Source organism: Ovis canadensis, chromosome 17 (genome assembly GCF_042477335.2).
Source record: "Ovis canadensis isolate MfBH-ARS-UI-01 breed Bighorn chromosome 17, ARS-UI_OviCan_v2, whole genome shotgun sequence".
NCBI classification, from domain to species: Eukaryota; Metazoa; Chordata; class Mammalia; order Artiodactyla; family Bovidae; genus Ovis; species Ovis canadensis.
This window is the reverse complement of record NC_091261.1, coordinates 23,474,708-23,494,996: the sequence shown is the minus strand read 5'-3', so window position 1 is coordinate 23,494,996 and position 20,289 is coordinate 23,474,708. Positions and strand designations below refer to the sequence as shown.

Sequence of the window (20,289 nt, the reverse complement as noted above, 5' to 3'; positions counted from 1 at the left end):
ACTGGCTGAGCTACGCCAGATAATCAAGTTTTATCTTGCTCTTAACCTTCTTTTATCTAATAATATTTTTTTTTAAACGCAAAAATCTATCTCCAGGTCTGTAAGGTTGTTCACTAAGTGTTAAACAGATTAAATCTCCAGCATTTTGCCAGTTACTAAGGGGAATACAGATTTATTAGTTACAATTCTTGCCTTTGAGTAACTTAACTTTTTTAAGGAAAGGAAGTAAAACAGTACTTAACGTCTGTGTGAAACTCCCACATTTGGAAAATTAATTGTAAAAACTTCTTAATCTGTTCATTTTAGTCATGCATATGTTTCTAAAAGTTAACGGAAACTTAATTCTTTATTTTAAATAACAGAAATGCCCCTTTGGCGCCTTATCAATTGTCAACTTACCAAGCAACTTGGAAAAAGAAACAACACACCGATATTGTGCCAATGCCTTCAAACTTCACAGGTATGTTTCCAAGTCAACATTTTTCTTTACTTCAGTCAAGAGTAAAATACATTTGAAATTTTCAGAGAAATAAAAAAATGGAAAAAAAGTGGTAATAACTTTTGCATCCACTAAAGCAAAATATAATAACATCGTGCAGAATAGCATTGTATATGTCAGTGGTTCATTCAGGCTGACATTAAAATTACCTGAGAGTCTTTAAAAGTACTCATGCCCAGGTAATTTCAACCCAGTTGAATTAGTCTTATCTCTGGATGTATATTCTGGACTTTCGTAAGCTGAAAGGCTCCCAGGTGATTCTAGTATACAACTGGGGTGAGAATCATTGTTGTTATAAAATCCTTCTCCCCAAAATAATTTTTAAGGGACCTTGTGTTGATTTTATTTATCTATTAATCTCATGATCTACAGAGAATATTACTCTGAGCTTCAACATATATTGTTATTGACATTCTTTGAGGTTTTTAATCTGCTGAACACTAATATTTTGAATCTGGGAGTCTAGATTTAACTAATAAAAAGGTATTTCTCAACCTGCCAGCTTTAAGGGGCCCTACTGCAGCAGGGAGTATGAAGTGGAATATTTCTGGTTCATGTGGCACTTCTCTCCTTGTAAGTAAATGGCAGGCCAAAAAAAAGAAAGAAGGAGAAAGACTGTGAGGTTGCACCTGCTCTGCAGTTTTGTACCAAAGCATTTTACTGTACATTAAAACTGAGCCTTATATGTAAAGAAAAATTGTTACTTTAGACTTTGAGTGAAAGTTGAATAAATAAAATTTGGAGTAATATTGGTCATGGATGCATTTCTAACAATTAACAGTTAATCTTGGCTGCCGTTTTTGTTTTTTCCTAATAGCCAATAATATCTGACATATTTCTCTTTTGGCTTATTAATGAATGTGTGTGGAGTGCAAGTGCATCAGAAGACATTGTTCTGGTATTATGTAGTTTTTTCTACCTAAGTCTGAGTTGTTTCATTATTTTTGTACACTTGTGACAGGTTGCCTATTCCTCGTCCGGGTGAAGTTTTGGGATTAGTTGGAACTAATGGTATTGGAAAGTCAACTGCTTTAAAAATTTTAGCAGGAAAGCAAAAGCCAAACCTTGGGAAGTATGATGTATGTATTACCACCTTATAAAAATGAGTATCTTGGGTCAGTTTTATGAGGCTGTGAAGGAGAGAGTATGTGTGATTTTATTTTTAATGTTCTTATTTTCAAGATTATTTGTGTAATTAGTGCTGAGAAACTATAAATGAAACTCCTTTTTAGTTAAAAATGTATTAATACTACTTAATTGATAATTCTGAGATTTTGTAAACTTATGTTCCTTGATTTGAAAAAAAAAAAAATCCACCTCTGGTATTATTAGTATGTTAGAAGCAAAAGTATTCTACTATTTTGTATAACATTTATCCTCTTTGCAATTGTATTACTAAATTCAGATAACTGTACATACATTTCTAGGATCCACCTGATTGGCAAGAAATCCTGACTTACTTCCGAGGATCTGAATTGCAAAATTACTTTACCAAGATTCTTGAAGATGACCTAAAAGCCATTATCAAACCTCAGTACGTAGACCAGATTCCCAAGGCTGCAAAGGTCAGTTGCTTTTTAGGAGATGTGTAGTGGGTATTACAAATATTGGTGGACATATGAAAGATAAATCAAAGTAAACTTGTTTTACTTTGTGACTCTTCTTAATATTGAAGGGATTAGTATTGAAGGAAAATAATAGTAACTGTTACTGATATATTGTGACAGGGGACAGTGGGGTCTATTTTGGACCGAAAAGATGAAACAAAGACACAAGCAATTGTATGTCAGCAGCTTGGTAAGTGTTTATTTTGTGTATATGTTTTAATAGGCCATGAACTTAACTCTTAAGGACTGATGTCTTTATATGGATTACTGAAATAAATGGGTAAATCTCTAGTAATTGTCATACTTTCAGCTGAAATATTCAAATGCAGGATGATTTGCAATGCACATTTTACCCTGAAGAGGTAAAACAGAATAACGCTAAAGACAATTCCTCTTATAGATTTAACCCATCTGAAAGAACGCAATGTTGAAGATCTTTCAGGAGGAGAGTTGCAGAGATTCGCCTGTGCTGTCGTTTGCATACAGAAAGCTGATATGTAGGTCACTTTATATTCTTGTAAATCTTATCCTTACTTTAGAGTTTTTATTTATAATGCTGCTAAACGAGCAGTGGTTTGGGATAAATTGTTAATAATAGAAGGAGTAGTGAATGTTTTAACTTTTGAGTTCAGATGTTGAAGCAGCTGTGCATCCATTGCCCATTCCCCTGTTACTCCATCAGGGGTAAAAACTTTACAACTTACGAATTCTAGAGCTTTTTAATGTAAAGTCAGTTATTTTGTGAACTCTCTTTATACATAGGAAGATTATTTTTTTAAGATGTAAGCTCTCCAACCAGGCTGGCAAGGTTTTTAATAGTCAAGTGGAACATGAGGTCTTCTAGGTTATCCTAAATCAGGGTGGCGTGCCATGTGAGAGACAAATGTAAAGGCGAGTTTCCTTCCTACCTTTTAATGCCTCTCTTTTCCCAGATATTTTTTGCTCTCATCTTTTTCCACACTTCTACTCTGGCATCCAGTGTAGGCTAGTTTTTCTTCGTAAAGTATTCTATAATTCTGTGCAAGGCCCTCCTTTCCAAAAACTGTTTGCTTTAGTGCACCTGACTTCAGCCAATAAGGGAAGCACTCTGAATTACTTTGGAATATATCAGAATAGTTTTCTTGAGGAGATAACAGTTTGTAAGTTAGCCTAATCTGTGAGTCTCTCCCCAGACTTGATATGCCGTCCTGCTTTTCATAATTTCTTCCTTCTGCTTGTGAACAGAATACAGACATTTTTACCGTTATGGGATTTTTGTTGTTAAATCAGAAATATTTCAGTGCTTTAATGTGCAAGATAGAATTATTATCATACTTGCCTTTCATATTATGTTTGCTTTTCTTTTTCATAGTTTCATGTTTGACGAACCCTCTAGTTACCTAGATGTCAAGCAGCGTTTAAAGGCTGCTATTACTATACGATCTCTAATAAATCCAGACAGGTAAGTAAAATTTGCCATATGCCTATGCCGTTCTGTTTGAAAAGTTTTAGAAATTTCTAAAGATTCAACACCAGGACCATCCATGTCGTATACATGTGCATATATTCCATCTTGGTTTTTGAAGCTATCACTTGAACTTAAGTTTCCTCTGTACTACCATACCTGTTTCCAGGGAGCCTAAGAATACCCTATAGTGATATACAAAGTTTTGACATATATTTATGGATTTTCAGGAAGCAGATCCTTAGCTTTTGTCAGATCCTCAAATGGATATGTCGCTTCTACACATCATTTAGAACAGAGAAATTCCAGTTGTCCCAGGACTTTACTGAGCACAGGAGCTCTTAAAAACTTCTCACTAGTCACAGCATGATGTATTTATAGAGTGCTGTTGTAGTCTGAAGAGTTTCTGTGTCCGTTATCTCATCTGAGCCTCGTTAATCTTACAAGTTAGAATCTTTAGGTGGTATTACCATATTGCAGATGAGGAAGCTTTCAAAAAATTTAGTTGTTTCTAGGTTTTGAATTTATGATGTGGTAAGACTATGGCCAGAACACAGAGTGTTTTTCCTGCATAGCATTTCTGTTCCTCTCTTTAGTAGTTGATGTCATAATTTCTTTCATATGAGAAATCCCTGGGGATCAAAAAGCAAACAGAGAACTATAAATTACAGGGGAGAAACAAGGATGGCTTTCCTAAAGGGTTGTGCTTGTCTCTGTAATAAGTCTTGAGCTTTAACAACCATTTGTGGGCAGGTAGCAGGGCCTTCTTTTGAATTGTCACAAAAATGCCAGGACTCTCAAACAACTGCTTTCTCAGCAAAAGAGCAAACACATGAGGATGTTAAGGAAACATACTCCTGTCACTCAGTGAGAGCCTTGGGAATGGAGAGATGGTTCCCCTTCATATCTGTTTATGGACTGGCAGCTCACATGGATATGGAATTGAAATTTATGTAATCAGGGATGTCTAAAAACCCTCCATGCTAAGAAAGTAACACAAAGAGAGTCCTGGAATTGTCAGTTCTATGGTATATAGACAATGCAAATATGAAAACACTCCAGAGACATACGCTCTCAACCCTGGTCACACAGGGTTTCTACAGGTAAAGACCGAGAGCTTTAAACCCAGGGTTATCACTGATGGAAGAAAACTGTACAAGTGAGTCAGTAAACACAACAAACAGCAGGACTTAGATCGTGAAGAACTGAAAGTAGCATTCTCAGAGACTGTAAGGCAGTATTTCAGACCATTCAAAACATAAAAATTTAAAGCTCTAAGAATATAATACTACAAAAAAAGTAACAGGTACATGTTTTAAAAACCCAAAAAAATCTAGAAATTAAAAATATAGTCATGACATTGAAAACTCACTAGACAGATTAGACAGGTTAGGACAACAGAAGAGCATCAGAAACTTTAAAAGTTGACCTGAGCAAGCTACCAGAGTACAACAGAGAATGAGATGGAAAAACAGGAGGAGATTCAGGGACATGGAGAATAGAATGAGACAGAGAACAGAATGAGAAGATGATTTCATATGTCTTTATAGGCATCTGAAAAAATCAAACTGAAAAGATAATGGCCAGGTATTTTCCAGAATTGAAAAACTTGACTCCTTAGATTCAAGGAACAAATGATTCCTGTACATACTTTGAAGGAAAACTTAGACTGTCAGTAATAAAGAGACAGTCTTAGTTGAGGTAAATGGTGACCATCATTTTCACTCCATGCATAGGTCAGGGCATTATGATAGGCTCTTTGGGAAATTGTTGCTGTTGTTTAGTCACCAAGTCATGCCCCACTCTTTGCGACCCCATGGACTATACCCGACCAGACTCTTCTGTCTGTGGGATTTCCCAGGTGAGAATACTGGGGTAGGGTACCCATTTCCTTCTCCAGGAGATATTCCTGACCCAGGGATTGAATCCATAGCTTCCTGCATTGGCAGTTAGGTTCTTTACCACTGTGCCACCAGGGCAGAAGCCCCTTTGGAAAATGTAAGAGTATAAAATGCGGTCCCAATATTCAGGGACCTTAGGATCTGGTAAATTAAAGAATACATAAGCAGAGAAATAAAAGGATAATAATTTACAACCAGGTGACATGTATTCATTCAAGTCACTACTTTCTACGTTATGAGAGGGCAGTACATAGTGGTAAAAGGGATACCATACCAAAACAGATTAGATTGACAAAGTGAAGAAAATGATTGTTAGATATTTTCTCAGTTGTGCTGGGTCTTGATTTTATAGGCAGAGGGTCAAAATAATCTCTCTGTAGTGATAGACTTGGTAATAAAAAGTTTTAGGAAGTATGTCTGCATTCTGAAATTCTATGATGTATCAAGGCACCCATTCAGTCTTTAATACTGTAAAAAGATTTTGAAGATTGTATCCTTTAGGAAACAACAAGAAATAGAGGATGGATTAGTGAGAGGAACAATAATGCAAGAGGAATATTAAAATCCAACAGATAACCCAAAATTAAGTGTAGGGTATAAATTTTCACAGCATAGATTTCTCATTATGCTGTAGATTATTGTTTGAAACCCTCTGAAAATAGAGTGAGTCTTCTAAATATTTTTTAATAACATTTAGGACTTTTGCATAAGATTCATATGAAAGTAGGGAAAGCAGAAGGTGTGACTTTTTTTTTTTTTTCTTTTCAAAAGTACATTAAAAACCACTAGATAAAACTATGCTGCCATATACTGGGCCTTGAAGATTTCAGTGGTAAAAAAGCAGAGAACTATTCCAAGTAATGGAACATTGCCAGTAAAGATACCAAGGCAGGATAAGTATTGGGTCATTTGGGTGATTTGCTATTTTCATTGATGCTTAGCACTGTTCAACAGTGGGGGAAAGTTTATTTATTTGCACATTAAGAAGGGTGTTTCTGTTGGAGGTAGAATTTGAGGTGAACCTTAAAGAGTTATATAGGACTTCAACAGATGAGGATTGTAGGCAGGAGACCCATTCGATCATAGACTATCCCTTAGACACACAGAAGAGTAGATTATTCAGGAAACAAAGATCCATTTTTCAGTATATCCTATATACAAATGTAATAAAAGAATGTACAGATACTGTGGTTCAATTCAAGATTTTTTGACTTTACAGTGTTGGGAAGGCAGTACATATCCAGTAGAACTATACTTCAGCTTTTGGTATTCTCTTGGTTTGTGGTGCTGAGCAGCAGCAGCAAGCCGCAGCTTTCAGTCAGCCACGTGTTGAGAGGACAGACAGCTGGCACCCTTGCCGCCATTCTGTTGCTCACTTGCAGTGTAGCCTCCAGCACATTACATGTGGCAGTCAACACTGTATTTGAAAATAGGCATTATGTAAGTGTTCTGAACACATGTCAGGTGGGCTAGGCCAAATTTGTTAGATTAGGTTAAGTATGATGGATTTATCAGAGTGTAACTTTATAAATTGAATATCTGTAGTAGCTATAGTTTTGGAAGGTCTTAAAAGAAGGTCTGAGGATGTTAAATTTGTTCCATCTGGAACTAAGAGCCTTATCTGGGGCCCTGAAGAAAAAAATGAGATTTGTTAAAAGCATATAGCAATATTAAATAGAAATATGACACCCTGAATTAAAAATCTCGATAGAGAAAGAAAACAATGAATTAGACATGCTTGACAATCTAAACAGTATATCATTGTGAATCAAATTGAGTCAGTTTTTATGGGAGTAATGATTTCATTAAATGATTAAATGATCTCATTAAAATAAAAATATGGCTGGTTTTTGTACAGAAAGCTGATAAATTGGAATTTGATGTCTGCAGGTCATTGCTTTTTGAAAATCTTAAACTGAGTTGACTAGGAATGAAATACTGCATAAAAGCTTTATGACTATTATTTATTTACCTGACAGTTTCTACTAGAAGTACTTTTTTTCTTACTAATTAAAAAGTCATCTCCTGTTCTATCTCATTTATTAAGTGCTCCAGTACCCATACTAACCTGTTTCCTTCCTTTCATTAGGTTTTTATCACCTGTAAAACATTTTGCTACGTAGTCTTTTTGGTATTGTTTCATATCAATTCCTAGTCTGTGCAGCTAATATTGAAAGTTCTCAGATTGAGGATTATGTCATATTCTCTATGCATCCCCTACTACAACTATATTGCAACTAGTGTGGCATAGGACAAGTAGAAGGGTTCAATACATAAATTGAATAGCATAGTAAACAGTTTAGGTCTATTATAATTATATTTCTGCTTTGTAAAGTTTTAAAATGCCTTTAAACATTTTTAGTTAAACATTTAGTAAAAAATGCTTTTTTATTAGCAAAACATTTATTTCTTATATTCATAAACTTTCATGTTAACCTTTTTCTTTTAGTTTAGGAAAACAATTTGAAATATGAACATTGATTTAATCTATATTGATTTTCAGATATATCATTGTGGTGGAGCATGATCTAAGTGTATTAGACTATCTCTCTGACTTCATCTGCTGTTTATATGGCGTACCAAGTGCTTATGGTGTTGTCACTATGCCTTTTAGTGTAAGAGAAGGTAACTTGAAAAACTTTTCACAATGCTCTTTCGCATTAATGCTTAGAAAATGTATTGTTGGTACTAAGTAAAGTGTTGCTGTCATATTACTTATCCAAAACTCTGGCCTTATTAAATTTAATCTCACAATAGAATATAAATATATAAGGTTCTATATGCCAGTTGTTAAACATAACCTATTTCTTTTTGGAGAAGTTTTTATTGTGGCTAAAAATATTCTATCAGTTTCACTATTTATTTGCTATACTAAAATGTTCTTTTATATTTTAGCCTCTGTAGCATCCCTGTATTATTAGTCATCTTCAACTTTATCTTTGATAGGCCAGTACCAGTGGGAAAACTCTTGAAATTCATTCAGTGCTCATATTGTTTTCATGTTTCACATTTATCTTTAATCTGGAGCCTAAGTTTGTGGAACTAAGGTTATCCAATAGTCTAATAAAATAGTTAAACATATTATAGTCTGGTGAGTGACTAAAATTCTAATACAACAGCTCAGTATGTGTATTTTTCACTTATTCCTACTACTTGCAGGAAAGAGGGACTAGGGACTGTCTCTCTGTTTCATGTGTTTTCCCTGCCTAAGCAAGTTGCTGCTGCTGCTGCTAAGTCGCTTCAGTTGTGTCCGACTCTGCGACCCCATAGATGGGGGAGCCCACCAGGCTCCCCCATCCCTGGGATTCTCCAGGCAATAATACTGGAGTGGGTTGCCATTTCCTTCTCCAGTGCATGAAAGTGAAAGTGAAGTCGCTCAGTCGTGTCCGACTCTTAGTGACCCCATGGACTGCAGCCTACCAGGCTCCTCCGTCCATGGGATTTTCCAGGCAAGAGTACTGGGTGGGGTGCCATTGGGCAAAAGTAAAAACTAGTCTACCACTAAGTGGCTCCTAAAGCAAAATCACTACACTCTCCACCTTTTAATTTCTTTCCTGTTTTCCTTCACTGCTTCCTCACTCCTATTTTTACTTTTTATGTTTCTTCTCTCCAGCTATGCCTTAAACTGATAATCTAGACATGAAAGGTCTCCTTAGTCCATATCTTGAAAATCTGCCATATTCTACAATAATTATTCATGTAGCTTTGTAGTTAACCTCAGTTGGATAGGCTTTTCTTTTTTAAAAGCTATAAAAAGGGTATAAATAATTTAAGATGTGGGGAAGGACTTACTATCCCTTTTCTACCTATATATTTGAGATAGATACTATCCATCTATTGAGATAATATATTTTAAGAAAAAACTTGTGAGTGTGCCGTTTTCTTACAGTAGTCTTAAGAGATGATTGCAGTAGCAATTACTGTTTTTTTCTCCTCAGTTAGCAACTAATATCAGAGTATCTACTCTCTGAAATATTAAGTAGTTCTAGAGTCATATTGATAATAACGACACGGATACATGGCAGTCACTTTTCATAATTTTAATTAGAGAAAAGGGAAAGTCGCTCAGTCATGTCCGCCTCTTTGCAACCCCATGAACTATATACATATACTGTCCGTGGAATTCTGCAGGCAGAATACTGGAGTGGGTAGTCCTCCCAACCCAGGGATTGAACCCCGGTCTCCCGCATTGCGGGTAGATTCTCTACCAGCTAAGCCACAAGGGAGGACCTGAAGGTGAAAGGCGCTCAGTCGTGTCTGCCTCTTTGTGATCCATGGTTGCTAACTCTATTTAACTGTATAATAGATGCCTTGTCTAAAGCATATACTAGGAAATAGTTCCTGGTGAGGTTTTAATGTTCCCTATCCGCTAAAACTATTTAACTAACAAACTGCACTTAATCTTTCTGCTTTCCTTTAATATGCTGAAATTAAAATGTTATATGTAAAATTCTTTATGAACTATAAAGGAATTTTAGCTTAAACTCATTTTTAAATAGAGAAACATTGCAGTTGGAGTGTATACAGCTGACGTGTTGTTTTTTTGTTTTTTTTTTTAACAAAGTCACTTCTCTGAGCTTTTGTTTTCTTACCTAATGGATTGGGCAGTTGTACTAAATGGTCACTTAGGTTCCTTTGAGTTTATACTTTTATTTAATGTTTGGTTTTAATTTTTTAACCTCACGTTATTCTTAACATGAATTCTTAATTCGTAAATGGCTTAAGATCAAAAATGCTCATTTGGGCAGAATAAATGGATCTGTTGATTTGTTCTGTCAGTATATATTTATTGAGCACCTGTGTTCTAGACTGAGACGGCCTAGATTTGGTTCTTAATTGCAAATGAAATGAATAACATCCTAGACTTTCTTTCAAGACCTTCTGAAACTTCAGCTACTGTTTCTTCTGTTACACATAGTAAACACAAAAACAGATCTTTTCATTGTTTCCCAAATAACCCACTTTTCCACTTCTGTGCATCTGCCATTGTGGTTCTTAACAACCTTAGTGTGGAGGGATTTTCATGTACCAGTATGTTAGTTTTTGTTCGGTTATTAAAATCTGTTTAGATTATGTTGTTTGCACAATAAAGCCAAGAAAAGTTCAATGAAGTTCTTAAAAATCTGCAAAGCTAATCTGAAAACAAATGCAGTAAATCGTAAGTTCCGCATATGGTTATGTCTCACAGGAAAGTGAATGCTTATAACTTAACTTCTTAACTGTGTTACTTCATTTTATATCACTGTGAAAATACTCCATTTTACTTGTCATTTTTTAAAGAAAAATTACATTTTTTTATTTTAAAATACAGAATAAATGGCATCAGAGCCTTTCACATAAAATCTGATGGGAAAAGTCTTATAAAAATCACATAATAATGAAAAGATGTGCTTTGTGTATGTGTGTTTGTATATATAGGCATGTGTGTGTGCATGAATTAAACCTGGTATTAGGTATGTGAAACACCATGTCGCACTGCTTGCTATTTAAATCTATGTATAGATTACTCACAAGAGAGCCTAGGGTTTGGTTTTTATATAATTTATTGCTGTGGGAAAAGTTTAGTCTAACTGATCTTTGCTAATCTATTTCAATAACTTTCCAATAGGCATAAACATTTTTTTGGATGGCTACGTTCCAACAGAAAACTTGAGATTCAGAGATGCATCACTTGTTTTTAAAGTGGCTGAGACAGCAAATGAAGAAGAAGTTAAAAAGATGTGTATGTATAAATATCCTGGAATGAAGAAAAAGATGGGAGAGTTTGAGTTAGCGATTGTAGCTGGAGAGTTTACAGATTCTGAAATCATGGTGATGCTGGGGGAAAATGGTAAGTTTCCCTTATTCTGTGATATTTGAAAGTTGATTCTGTTTATCCAGGGGCTTCCCTGGTGGCTCAGACGGTAAAGCGTCTGTCTGCAATGCAGGAGACCTGGGTTCGATCCCTGGGTTGGGAAGATCCCCTGGAGAAGGAAATGGCAGCCCATTCCAGTATTCTTGCCTGGAAAATCCCATGGACAGCAGAGCCTGGTAGGCTACTGTCCATGGGGTGGCAAAGAGTTGGACACGACTGAGCAACTTCACTTTCACTTTGTTTATCCAGTAACTGAATTTTAATTACTCTGAACAATTTTGACTCAGTTATATTATAGGTCTGGGAACAAGACTGAATTCCTGTATTTCTCATTGTGGTTCACATTTTGTGACAGCATATGGTATAATTTGTCATTTTTGTTAACCTTCAGGGAGAATTAGATCTTTTTCTAAGCTGGTTTTTCTATGTATATTGATACACAGTGACATTTATTCATCCTAGAAACTGACCAGAAAGGAAAGAATTGGTAATTCTAAAGCAGTCTAGTTTAAAATGTTTTCCATTCAACTTTGTAAATAGTTACATTACTGACATTTTTTAATAATAGGTTATTGTCATAAATATAGTTATGAGATGATTTTGAGTGCTGATGATTCTGAGATGATTTTGGAATTTTATGCTTACAACTTACAAAACTGTAGAAGAAAAAAATTTTTCTGGAGATTGTTGCAGTATATCAGTCTTTAGTCAATGTATTTGTCTTTAGTTAATATATGTCTTCAGCTTGGTAGCAATTAAATATTTCATGTTAAATGGCCTTTGTGATGACGGTGTCAGTCATAACAGTTATTGTCCTGTTTTAACAATAAATTGTGTTCATCAGTACTTTAGCTAAAAAAGTCTTTTCAAGAACCAACCCAAGACTTTATAGACCCATTTAAAATGGCCATTATAAACTTTAAATAGTATGTATTCCTCCTAATGAGTTTAGAATGATGCTTGAGAGGTGAATCAGGAAAGTTCAAGTAATTTTCTATATAGCCTTCAGAATTCTGTAGTGTCAGTGTATTTTTTCAAAACTAGTTTCCAAGTTACAACCCAGTAATGCAGTGATTTACTCTAAATGTGAAACATTTTTCACATCAATTTGTTTTCTGTTGCCAGGTACTGGTAAAACGACATTTATCAGAATGCTTGCTGGAAGGCTTAAACCTGATGAAGGAGGTACTGTTGTAATCTTGAGGTTTTTTACTCTTTTCCATGTAGTAGACTCTAAAGATTTGAGCAGTTTTCAGTGTCTTATTTATTTGCATTATTCTGCAGGGGAAGTTCCAGTTCTAAACGTCAGTTATAAGCCACAGAAAATCAGTCCCAAATCAACCGTGAGTTATACTGGTATTTTTTTTTATTATTATTAAAGAAGAGTTTATATGTATATATACCTAGAGCATTACTGTTACACTATATCAGAATGTTTCTCCAAATCAGTTTGTGTCTGTCCCCCCTCTCCCCAAGTGGCTCAGTGGTTAAGAATCCACCTACCAATGCAGGAAACAAGGGTCTGATCCCTGGGTGGGGAAGATCCCCTGGAGAAGGAAATGGCAACCCACTCCAGTATTCTTGCCTGGCAAATCCCATGGACAGAGGAGCCTGCTGCTGCTGCTGCTAAGTCACTTTAGTCGTGTCCAACTCTGTGCGACCCCATAGATGGCAGCCCACCAGGCTCCCACCATCCCTGGGATTCTCCAGGCAAGAACGCTGGAGTGGGTTGCCATTTCCTTGTCCAGTGCGTGAAAGTGAAAAGTGAAAGTGAAGTTGCTCAGTCGTGTCCGACTCTTAGCGACCCCGTGGACTGCAGCCCACCAGGCTCCTCTGTCCATGGGATTTTCCAGGCAAGAGCACTGGAGTGGGGTGCCACTGCCTTCTCCAACAGAGGAGCCTAGTGGGCTACAAGTCCATGGGGTCGCAAAGAGTTAGGCATGACTGAGCGACTGAGCACACACACAGGTGTAATAAGGTGGCTAAGGAAGATATTAAGACTACTGCAGTCCTTAATTTCATTTCCACTACTGGGAAAACTATTTTAAGTCTGTTTGGCATCTTTTTACAAAATAAATCTTCAAAAACCTAATGTGTTTGGTGGTGCAGATGACATCAGGGAAGTGAAAGGCTACTCACAAGACTGGAGAAACTGTTTGCAAATTATATATCTAATAAGGTACTCATATCCATATATATCTAATAAGGTACTCATTAATAAAGAACTCTTAAAACTTGATTTTTATATACCCAAAGGATTTGAATAGACATTTTTTCAAAGAAAGGAAACAAATGGCCAATAAGCACATGAAAAGATGCTCAGCATTGTTAGTCATAAGGGAAATGCAAATTAAAGCCACTGTGAGACACCACATCACACCCACTAAAATGACTTCAATCAGACAAGAACAAGTATTACTGAGAATATGGAGAAATTTGAACCTTACAGATTGCTGGTAGGAACAAAAACCAGTAGAGCCACAGTTATTCAGCCATAAAAGGAAGACATTGATATATATTACAATATGGATGAGACTTAAAACATTGTGAAATTAACTTCTTTTGATTTCTGCAGGTGTTGTAATGAACTTATTTATTAGCTTCTGTACCTCAGTACTCATATTGAAAACATTTATGATGACTTGGCTTACATTAAAAATTTCATCATTGATGTTTTCTATAAACTTAGCTTTTTAAGTTCTCAAGACATCTTATATTCATCCCTGTCATACTGTTGCACATTTGTGTTACCTCCCAGATTGCCTGAGATTACTTGATACACATATTGACCTTTAGAAGTATTCCTAGTTTAATGATTTGTCCCTTGAAGCAGTCATTTATTTCTTCCAGATTTTAAGATTATTGCTTTATTTTTCTTTACGTGGACATGATGGGTTTTCAATTTTGTAAATCTCAAAACATAACCTAGCTGATAGATAAGGTGCATAATCAGAGTAGTTTTGTACTGAAATAAAATTTGAATACTTTTCCCTTAAAAACAGGGCAGTGTTCGCCAGCTACTGCATGAAAAGATCAGAGATGCTTACACTCATCCACAGTTTGTGACTGATGTAATGAAGCCTCTGCAAATTGAAAACATCATCGATCAAGAGGTACTCTTAAGATAATTTTTGTTGTTTTCATTTTAAATGGTGGGTATCTCTACATGGTTTATTGAACTTCTTCTGCAAATAGGTGCAGACATTATCTGGTGGTGAACTGCAGCGAGTAGCATTAGCTCTTTGTTTGGGCAAACCTGCTGATGTCTATTTAATTGATGAACCATCCGCATATTTGGATTCTGAGCAAAGATTGATGGCTGCTCGAGTTGTCAAACGGTAATATCCTGCTTATAAGTGTATTACATGTGATCATGTGTACTAGCAGACAAATGTGCTTAATATAGCATTTGACTATTTGATGATATAAAACTAAGATCTCAAAATCATGTGTTTTAGTTTCATACTCCATGCTAAGAAGACAGCCTTTGTTGTGGAGCATGACTTCATCATGGCAACCTATCTAGCAGATCGAGTCATCGTTTTTGATGGTGTTCCATCCAAGAACACAGTTGCAAACAGGTAAACTATTTTCTAAACCATTCAACCTGATTATAAGTTCCAACACTTTTCCAATCAGCATATAAACATTAGTCATACTATTGTAATTTTTAGTAAGGAAAACTCTTGAAGTGATTTTGTAACTCCCAAGAGTATTCATGTACCATATTGGATGACATTAGAATAGTGGGTTTTAGACTGTGGTATAGCCCTGACCCAGGGGAATAGGGATGCAGAGCTTTGGGGCCTCACCTTCTCTTTCTGGTTATGTTTTGTCTGCTTCATTATTTGGGTACGTGACTTGCCCAGTTTACAGTGTTAGTGGTAAAGCTTACTAACCCCCAAATATCTGCTATAAATGTACAGTCGAGTTTAAAATGAATGATTTTACCTCTCCTTTTTCTTTCATTTCTCCTTATTGGCTTGATAGCACTTGAAATATAAAGAAGCCTAACTTTCACAGTTCATGAGAAAATTCTTTAATGAGAAATTCATTATGCTTTTAGTGCTTAAATCTTAGTAGGTTGAACTATATGAATTATGGATATTCAACCATTTGGCCTATAAAAACAGTAAGTTCATGTGATTCCAATGCAATATTTCCTGGTTTAGGGAGGAATGGGTTTGCTGTTTAAATAATGCATCCAAGAAATAAAAGTAAACTTCTTAAAATTCTTCTTTTTTTTAATTTAAAAATTGTCAATTATTGAAAATAATGTACTTTGTTAGGGAAATTTCTTAGACTCTGTGAAAAGAAAAGTGAATGTGTTAGTTGTTCAGCTGTGTCAAACTCCGCGATCCCGTGGACTGTATAGCTTGCAAGTCTCCTTTGTCCATGGGATTCTCCAGACAGAATACTGGAGTGGGTAGCTATTCCTTTCTCCAGGGGATCTTCCCAACCCAGGTCTTCCCCATGGCAGGTGGATTCTTTACCATCTGAGCCACCAGGGAAGCCTTCAAATAATGATCCACCCTTTGTATTTAAAAAATACTTAAAATGTTCCACAAGTATGATATGGTTTAGGATGATTTTAGTAGTAGTTTAGGTGAGCAAAAATGATTAGTATAGAAATAGTATGGAAATTTTAAAAGGAATTATTACTAAAAACCATTATGTTGCACATACTTTTTCAGTGCCAAGTTTCTAACATAATTGTACCTTCTCTGTTAAATTTTCTTCTCCCCTAAAAGTCTTAGATTTGAAATTCTGCATCACCTAATTTTTCTAAAGTAGTACTTCTGGCTAAATGTTTTTTTCCATATCAGATACATTTTAAACTCTATTTGTTATGCACAAAAATACAGCCAAACTAGTCAAGCAAAGACATTTTTAATATAGATTTATAATATACTGATTATACTATTATTGAAATGACTTAAGATTGAGGAATTAGAGGAAACAGTTGTTCTTAATATTCTTCTTCCTAAAAAGTAATTAAATTGGGGAGGGGGCAGTAAAAATCAATTGTAATTGATAGACTCTATTTTTCACCTTAGTCCTCAAACCCTTTTGGCCGGCATGAATAAATTTTTGTCTCAGCTTGAAATTACATTCAGAAGAGACCCAAACAACTACAGGCCAAGAATAAACAAGCTCAATTCAATCAAGGTATGTAAAAAGCTATCTGGAGTCACAGGTACTTCTCAGTGTGGATAGTTGGAGAGTATGTTTTGAAGTGAAGACTGTGTCATTAAAATTCCATCATTCCCTTAGTCCTGAGATTCATGTTTTCCGCGTTTTAGTCTCTGATGGCACACATCAGTCTGGAAGCATTATCTCTGAGTCACAGCCACTGTACTACTTGTGTTGAGGGTACTTGCCATTTAAAGTGTTTTCAGGGAAACTACACTTGATAGAGAAGTTTTTACAGTTTTTTTTACACATTTTTTGTGCTTATATAAGAACAACACGATTAAAATGTATATTTTAAGAGTCTTAAACAGACTTCTTCAGTGAACATTAAATTCTAAACAATGAAACAAAAAATTTGGTTAAATCTGCAGTCTTTTAATAGGCAGGGTTTTTTCCCTTTGTGGTATATAAAGTAATTGTGCACCCTATACTTGATGTTAAATATGGTTTTTAGAAAGCAGTCATTTCTTCATCACCCCCAAAAAAATGCTAAAAAAGTGTTTCTGTGTTTCTAGTATGCCTGCAATGAATGCCTCCTTAAAGCACAGCTTCCGTTTCATGGCCCTCTAGCCATCGCCCTTTCATATTTTATTCCCCTAGCTTGGCTACTAAAACGTGAGGCCTTGGAAAGCAAGAGACACAGAGCATATCACTTATTCTTAAGCACCTAACACTGTGTCTGGATGCCTTTAGCCTTCACTATATTTTATGTTTACTGTCTAGCCAGGATAATGAAATGCAAGTTTTAAATTAAAACTGAATAGTTCCTCGGTTTTGAAAAGTGAATTAAGCAGAAGAAAGGAACTAAATTTTAGAGCACTTTTATAAGAATCTCTTCTGAAGCCTTACCCTTTATGTTGTAGTTTTCTTGGGTAGAGACTCAGTTCAGTCCCCAAGGACACTTATTCAGGATAGTCTCTGTATCAATTCATCGTAGACAACCACACCTGAGTTCTAATAAGGGAGCTGCTAGGCACTGGCCAGTCTGCAAATGGTACTGGGAAAAACTATTTTTATATATATTTTGTATACTAGGCAGTTCCCAAACTGACATGGTTACATTTTTATCAGGAGCTTAAAGTTAGAAGGATGAAAATGGAATTTTAATAGTTTTGGAAACAATTTTATATAGCAAAATTTTGTATGTGTAAGGTATTTTATGTAAAGGAATTTTGTGTGAGGTGTACACCAAGGAAGGTGTCCTTGGTAGGTAGTGGAGGTGGGTAGCAGAATAGTAACCTTGCCTGTGAGCAGTGGGATGAGGAATTTCCAGAAGCAGCCAGTGAGTGCAGAGGAGATTGTGTGACACTGCTGTAAGCACCGGTAATACTGTGGGTAATCCAGCCCTGGCATACCAGAGAGTAGTGTTGATTTCTGTTGCATCTGTGTTTGTTGATTTCTGTTTGCTTCTCTTTGTTTTTTAGGATGTAGAACAAAAGAAGAGTGGAAACTACTTTTTCTTGGATGATTAAAGTGAATTGGAGAATATTGATAAGCCATTTATTAAGAGAAACATTTATTGGGATTTTTGTCATATAAAATTTAAATCAGGTTTTATACGCCACATGCTCTAGAGCTTGAAGTATAACTTACTATAACATCAAAAGCCAGTTGTGTTGTAAATTGTTGTCTGAATACAGAAAATGCCACTTTTCTGATCTTGATGATAGAACCCTTTTTGTGCATAAGATTCTAAAATGAAGACATTTCAAGCTATACAAATTACCTCCAGGTTTCCATAATGTATAGGAAGATTTTCAGTAGGTTTATTATATATTCATGTACCAAATGCTGAGCAGTGTTGCCCCCTTTTAAAAATCTTAAAAAAGGTTTCTGCACTTACCTGGTTTGCCAAGTATGCAATTATAATGAAACTGCCCTTATTTTAAAATCCAATTGATTACTTCACTGATTAAATTTGATAAATAAACATCAGGATTATATTTGTTTTCAGTCTTTGCATTAAATTGTCAGTATGTTTAGACTTTCAAAGGAAGATTACTGTGGAACACCACTGCTGGAAACAAACTATTACCAACTTTAGCATTGTTTACAGTGTTTTTGGTGCTTATAAATATCTTCAGCAAAAATCATTTCAACACACCCTCCTCTTCCCTACCCAAAAAGAAAAACCTAGCTTGATTCTGAATTAGATGTAGCATTCCCTAAGATTCTATATTCTGTAGTCATTCTCAAGGTAATGTCATTCTTTAAACATACCTTTGTGTAATCACTGATCAAGATTTAGGAAAAAGTTTTTTAAAGAATGTTTGTTTCCCTTAAAAGTACAGTACAAGCTCAAAATCTTTAGAGTTGGTCCCTAAGCATCTATATTTTTAAACTTCCACAGATTTCTGATGGGCAGCCAAGGACTGTGAGCCACTTGCCTAAAGGCAGCAATACCGCCAAGGAATGCCCAGATAGCAATACAAAGTATCCCTTGGTACCAAATATATTTATTTCTAGGTTTTGAATATAGAGGATATTATCTAAATCTGTTTGACTTTTTTTTTTTTTTTTTAAGTTTTAGATAGTGTGTAGTAGGAGTTCTAAAAACTGATCCAGATTTCTTGAACAGTGGGATACCTATAGTGTGAAACCACTTTCAGGTATACTTCCGCCTAATGCCCTGAACTGGGACTAACTCATACTACAAGTGAGAAAAGGAGTTTAGGACATAGAAAAACTTTTAGAGCTCCCTGAAACTACAGAAGCTTTAATTAACATGCAAACAGTTGGTGACGAGTGGTTTAACTAAGACCCATTAGGCCTTTTAAAACATTAATTTATGTGAGTAATCTATAACGTTTGTTGTGAAAATTTCAAATATACAGAAATAAATGGAATAAAGAATTATGATTTCCCTTCATTTTACCCTCCCAGAAGTTACCCAGTGTTTGTTTAATAATATATATCCTTTTATGCTTTTTAACTAAGTGTGAATATGTAAAGGGTTTGCTTTGTACATAAATGGGATTATATTAAAATAAGTAGTGCCTATTTTTAAGGATAGGTTAAACTTGTGAATGATTATTTCAAATATATTGAATAAAATAAGACAGAATCTATTTTTAATTACTTATTCTGTACTATGTCCTTAAAGTATTTTTGATATAAGAACCCAGTTCTTTTCTACTTATTCCTGATAGAGAATGTGTATCAATTGTAGTACTTTTCATCTAAATGAAAATTTTAAAAAGGAATTCGATGTTACTTAAAATTTTGTACAGCAATAGAAAAGGACTTAAAATATTAATATGAAGAAAAGTGTTTTATAAAATCTGTTACCAACTCAAATACCTCAGTGCAGATGTTAACTCTTAAAAAGAATGAGACTGCTCAACTATATCATTATATCCTGATTAGAAAAAATTTCTAAGCAAAAAAGCATGGTGCAACGTAAGTTTATTGTAAGACACCGCTATTTATAAAAATGCATGAAGTACTAAAATACATAGAAGGATACTCAAAAACAACGCTTTTGAGAAGGATAACTTGATGGTTAGGAACAGAACAAAGGAAACACATACATACACACACACACACCTACTGCCTTTTGAATTCTACATTTTGTACATATCAGCTGTTCGTAGTTAACATAGCATGCAGCAGTCTAAAGAAGTAGTGTATATGCAACTTAACCTAATTTCACACCATAGCATCTCGAAGTCCAGTACCTTCTCTTGCTTACAAATTCAGTGTGTAGTTTGGTGTCTTGACATGTAGTTTTGCCTACTGCTGTGTTGAAGGGATCAATCAGAGGTTCTGTTTCCATAGGAAGACTAGGCAAC

At 35.3% G+C, this 20,289-nt stretch overlaps 1 protein-coding gene across 1 annotated transcript in view; it reads left to right on the top strand.

The window, feature by feature from the left end:
* The window catches only part of ABCE1 (ATP binding cassette subfamily E member 1), a 30,644-nt gene extending 11,277 nt beyond the window's left edge, over positions 1-19,367 (top strand). Inside the window, exons 4-18 of the mRNA XM_069556780.1 lie at positions 363-460; positions 1,461-1,578; positions 1,927-2,064; positions 2,227-2,296; positions 2,507-2,603; positions 3,458-3,547; positions 7,955-8,076; positions 11,060-11,281; positions 12,431-12,490; positions 12,590-12,648; positions 14,308-14,418; positions 14,501-14,643; positions 14,764-14,886; positions 16,363-16,474; positions 17,923-19,367. Of these exons, the coding sequence (XP_069412881.1) occupies positions 363-460; positions 1,461-1,578; positions 1,927-2,064; positions 2,227-2,296; positions 2,507-2,603; positions 3,458-3,547; positions 7,955-8,076; positions 11,060-11,281; positions 12,431-12,490; positions 12,590-12,648; positions 14,308-14,418; positions 14,501-14,643; positions 14,764-14,886; positions 16,363-16,474; positions 17,923-17,970 (1,611 nt within the window). The 3' untranslated portion in view covers positions 17,971-19,367. The remainder of the gene's footprint in view (positions 1-362; positions 461-1,460; positions 1,579-1,926; positions 2,065-2,226; positions 2,297-2,506; positions 2,604-3,457; positions 3,548-7,954; positions 8,077-11,059; positions 11,282-12,430; positions 12,491-12,589; positions 12,649-14,307; positions 14,419-14,500; positions 14,644-14,763; positions 14,887-16,362; positions 16,475-17,922) is intronic.
* Positions 19,368-20,289: the final 922 nt, after the last annotated feature.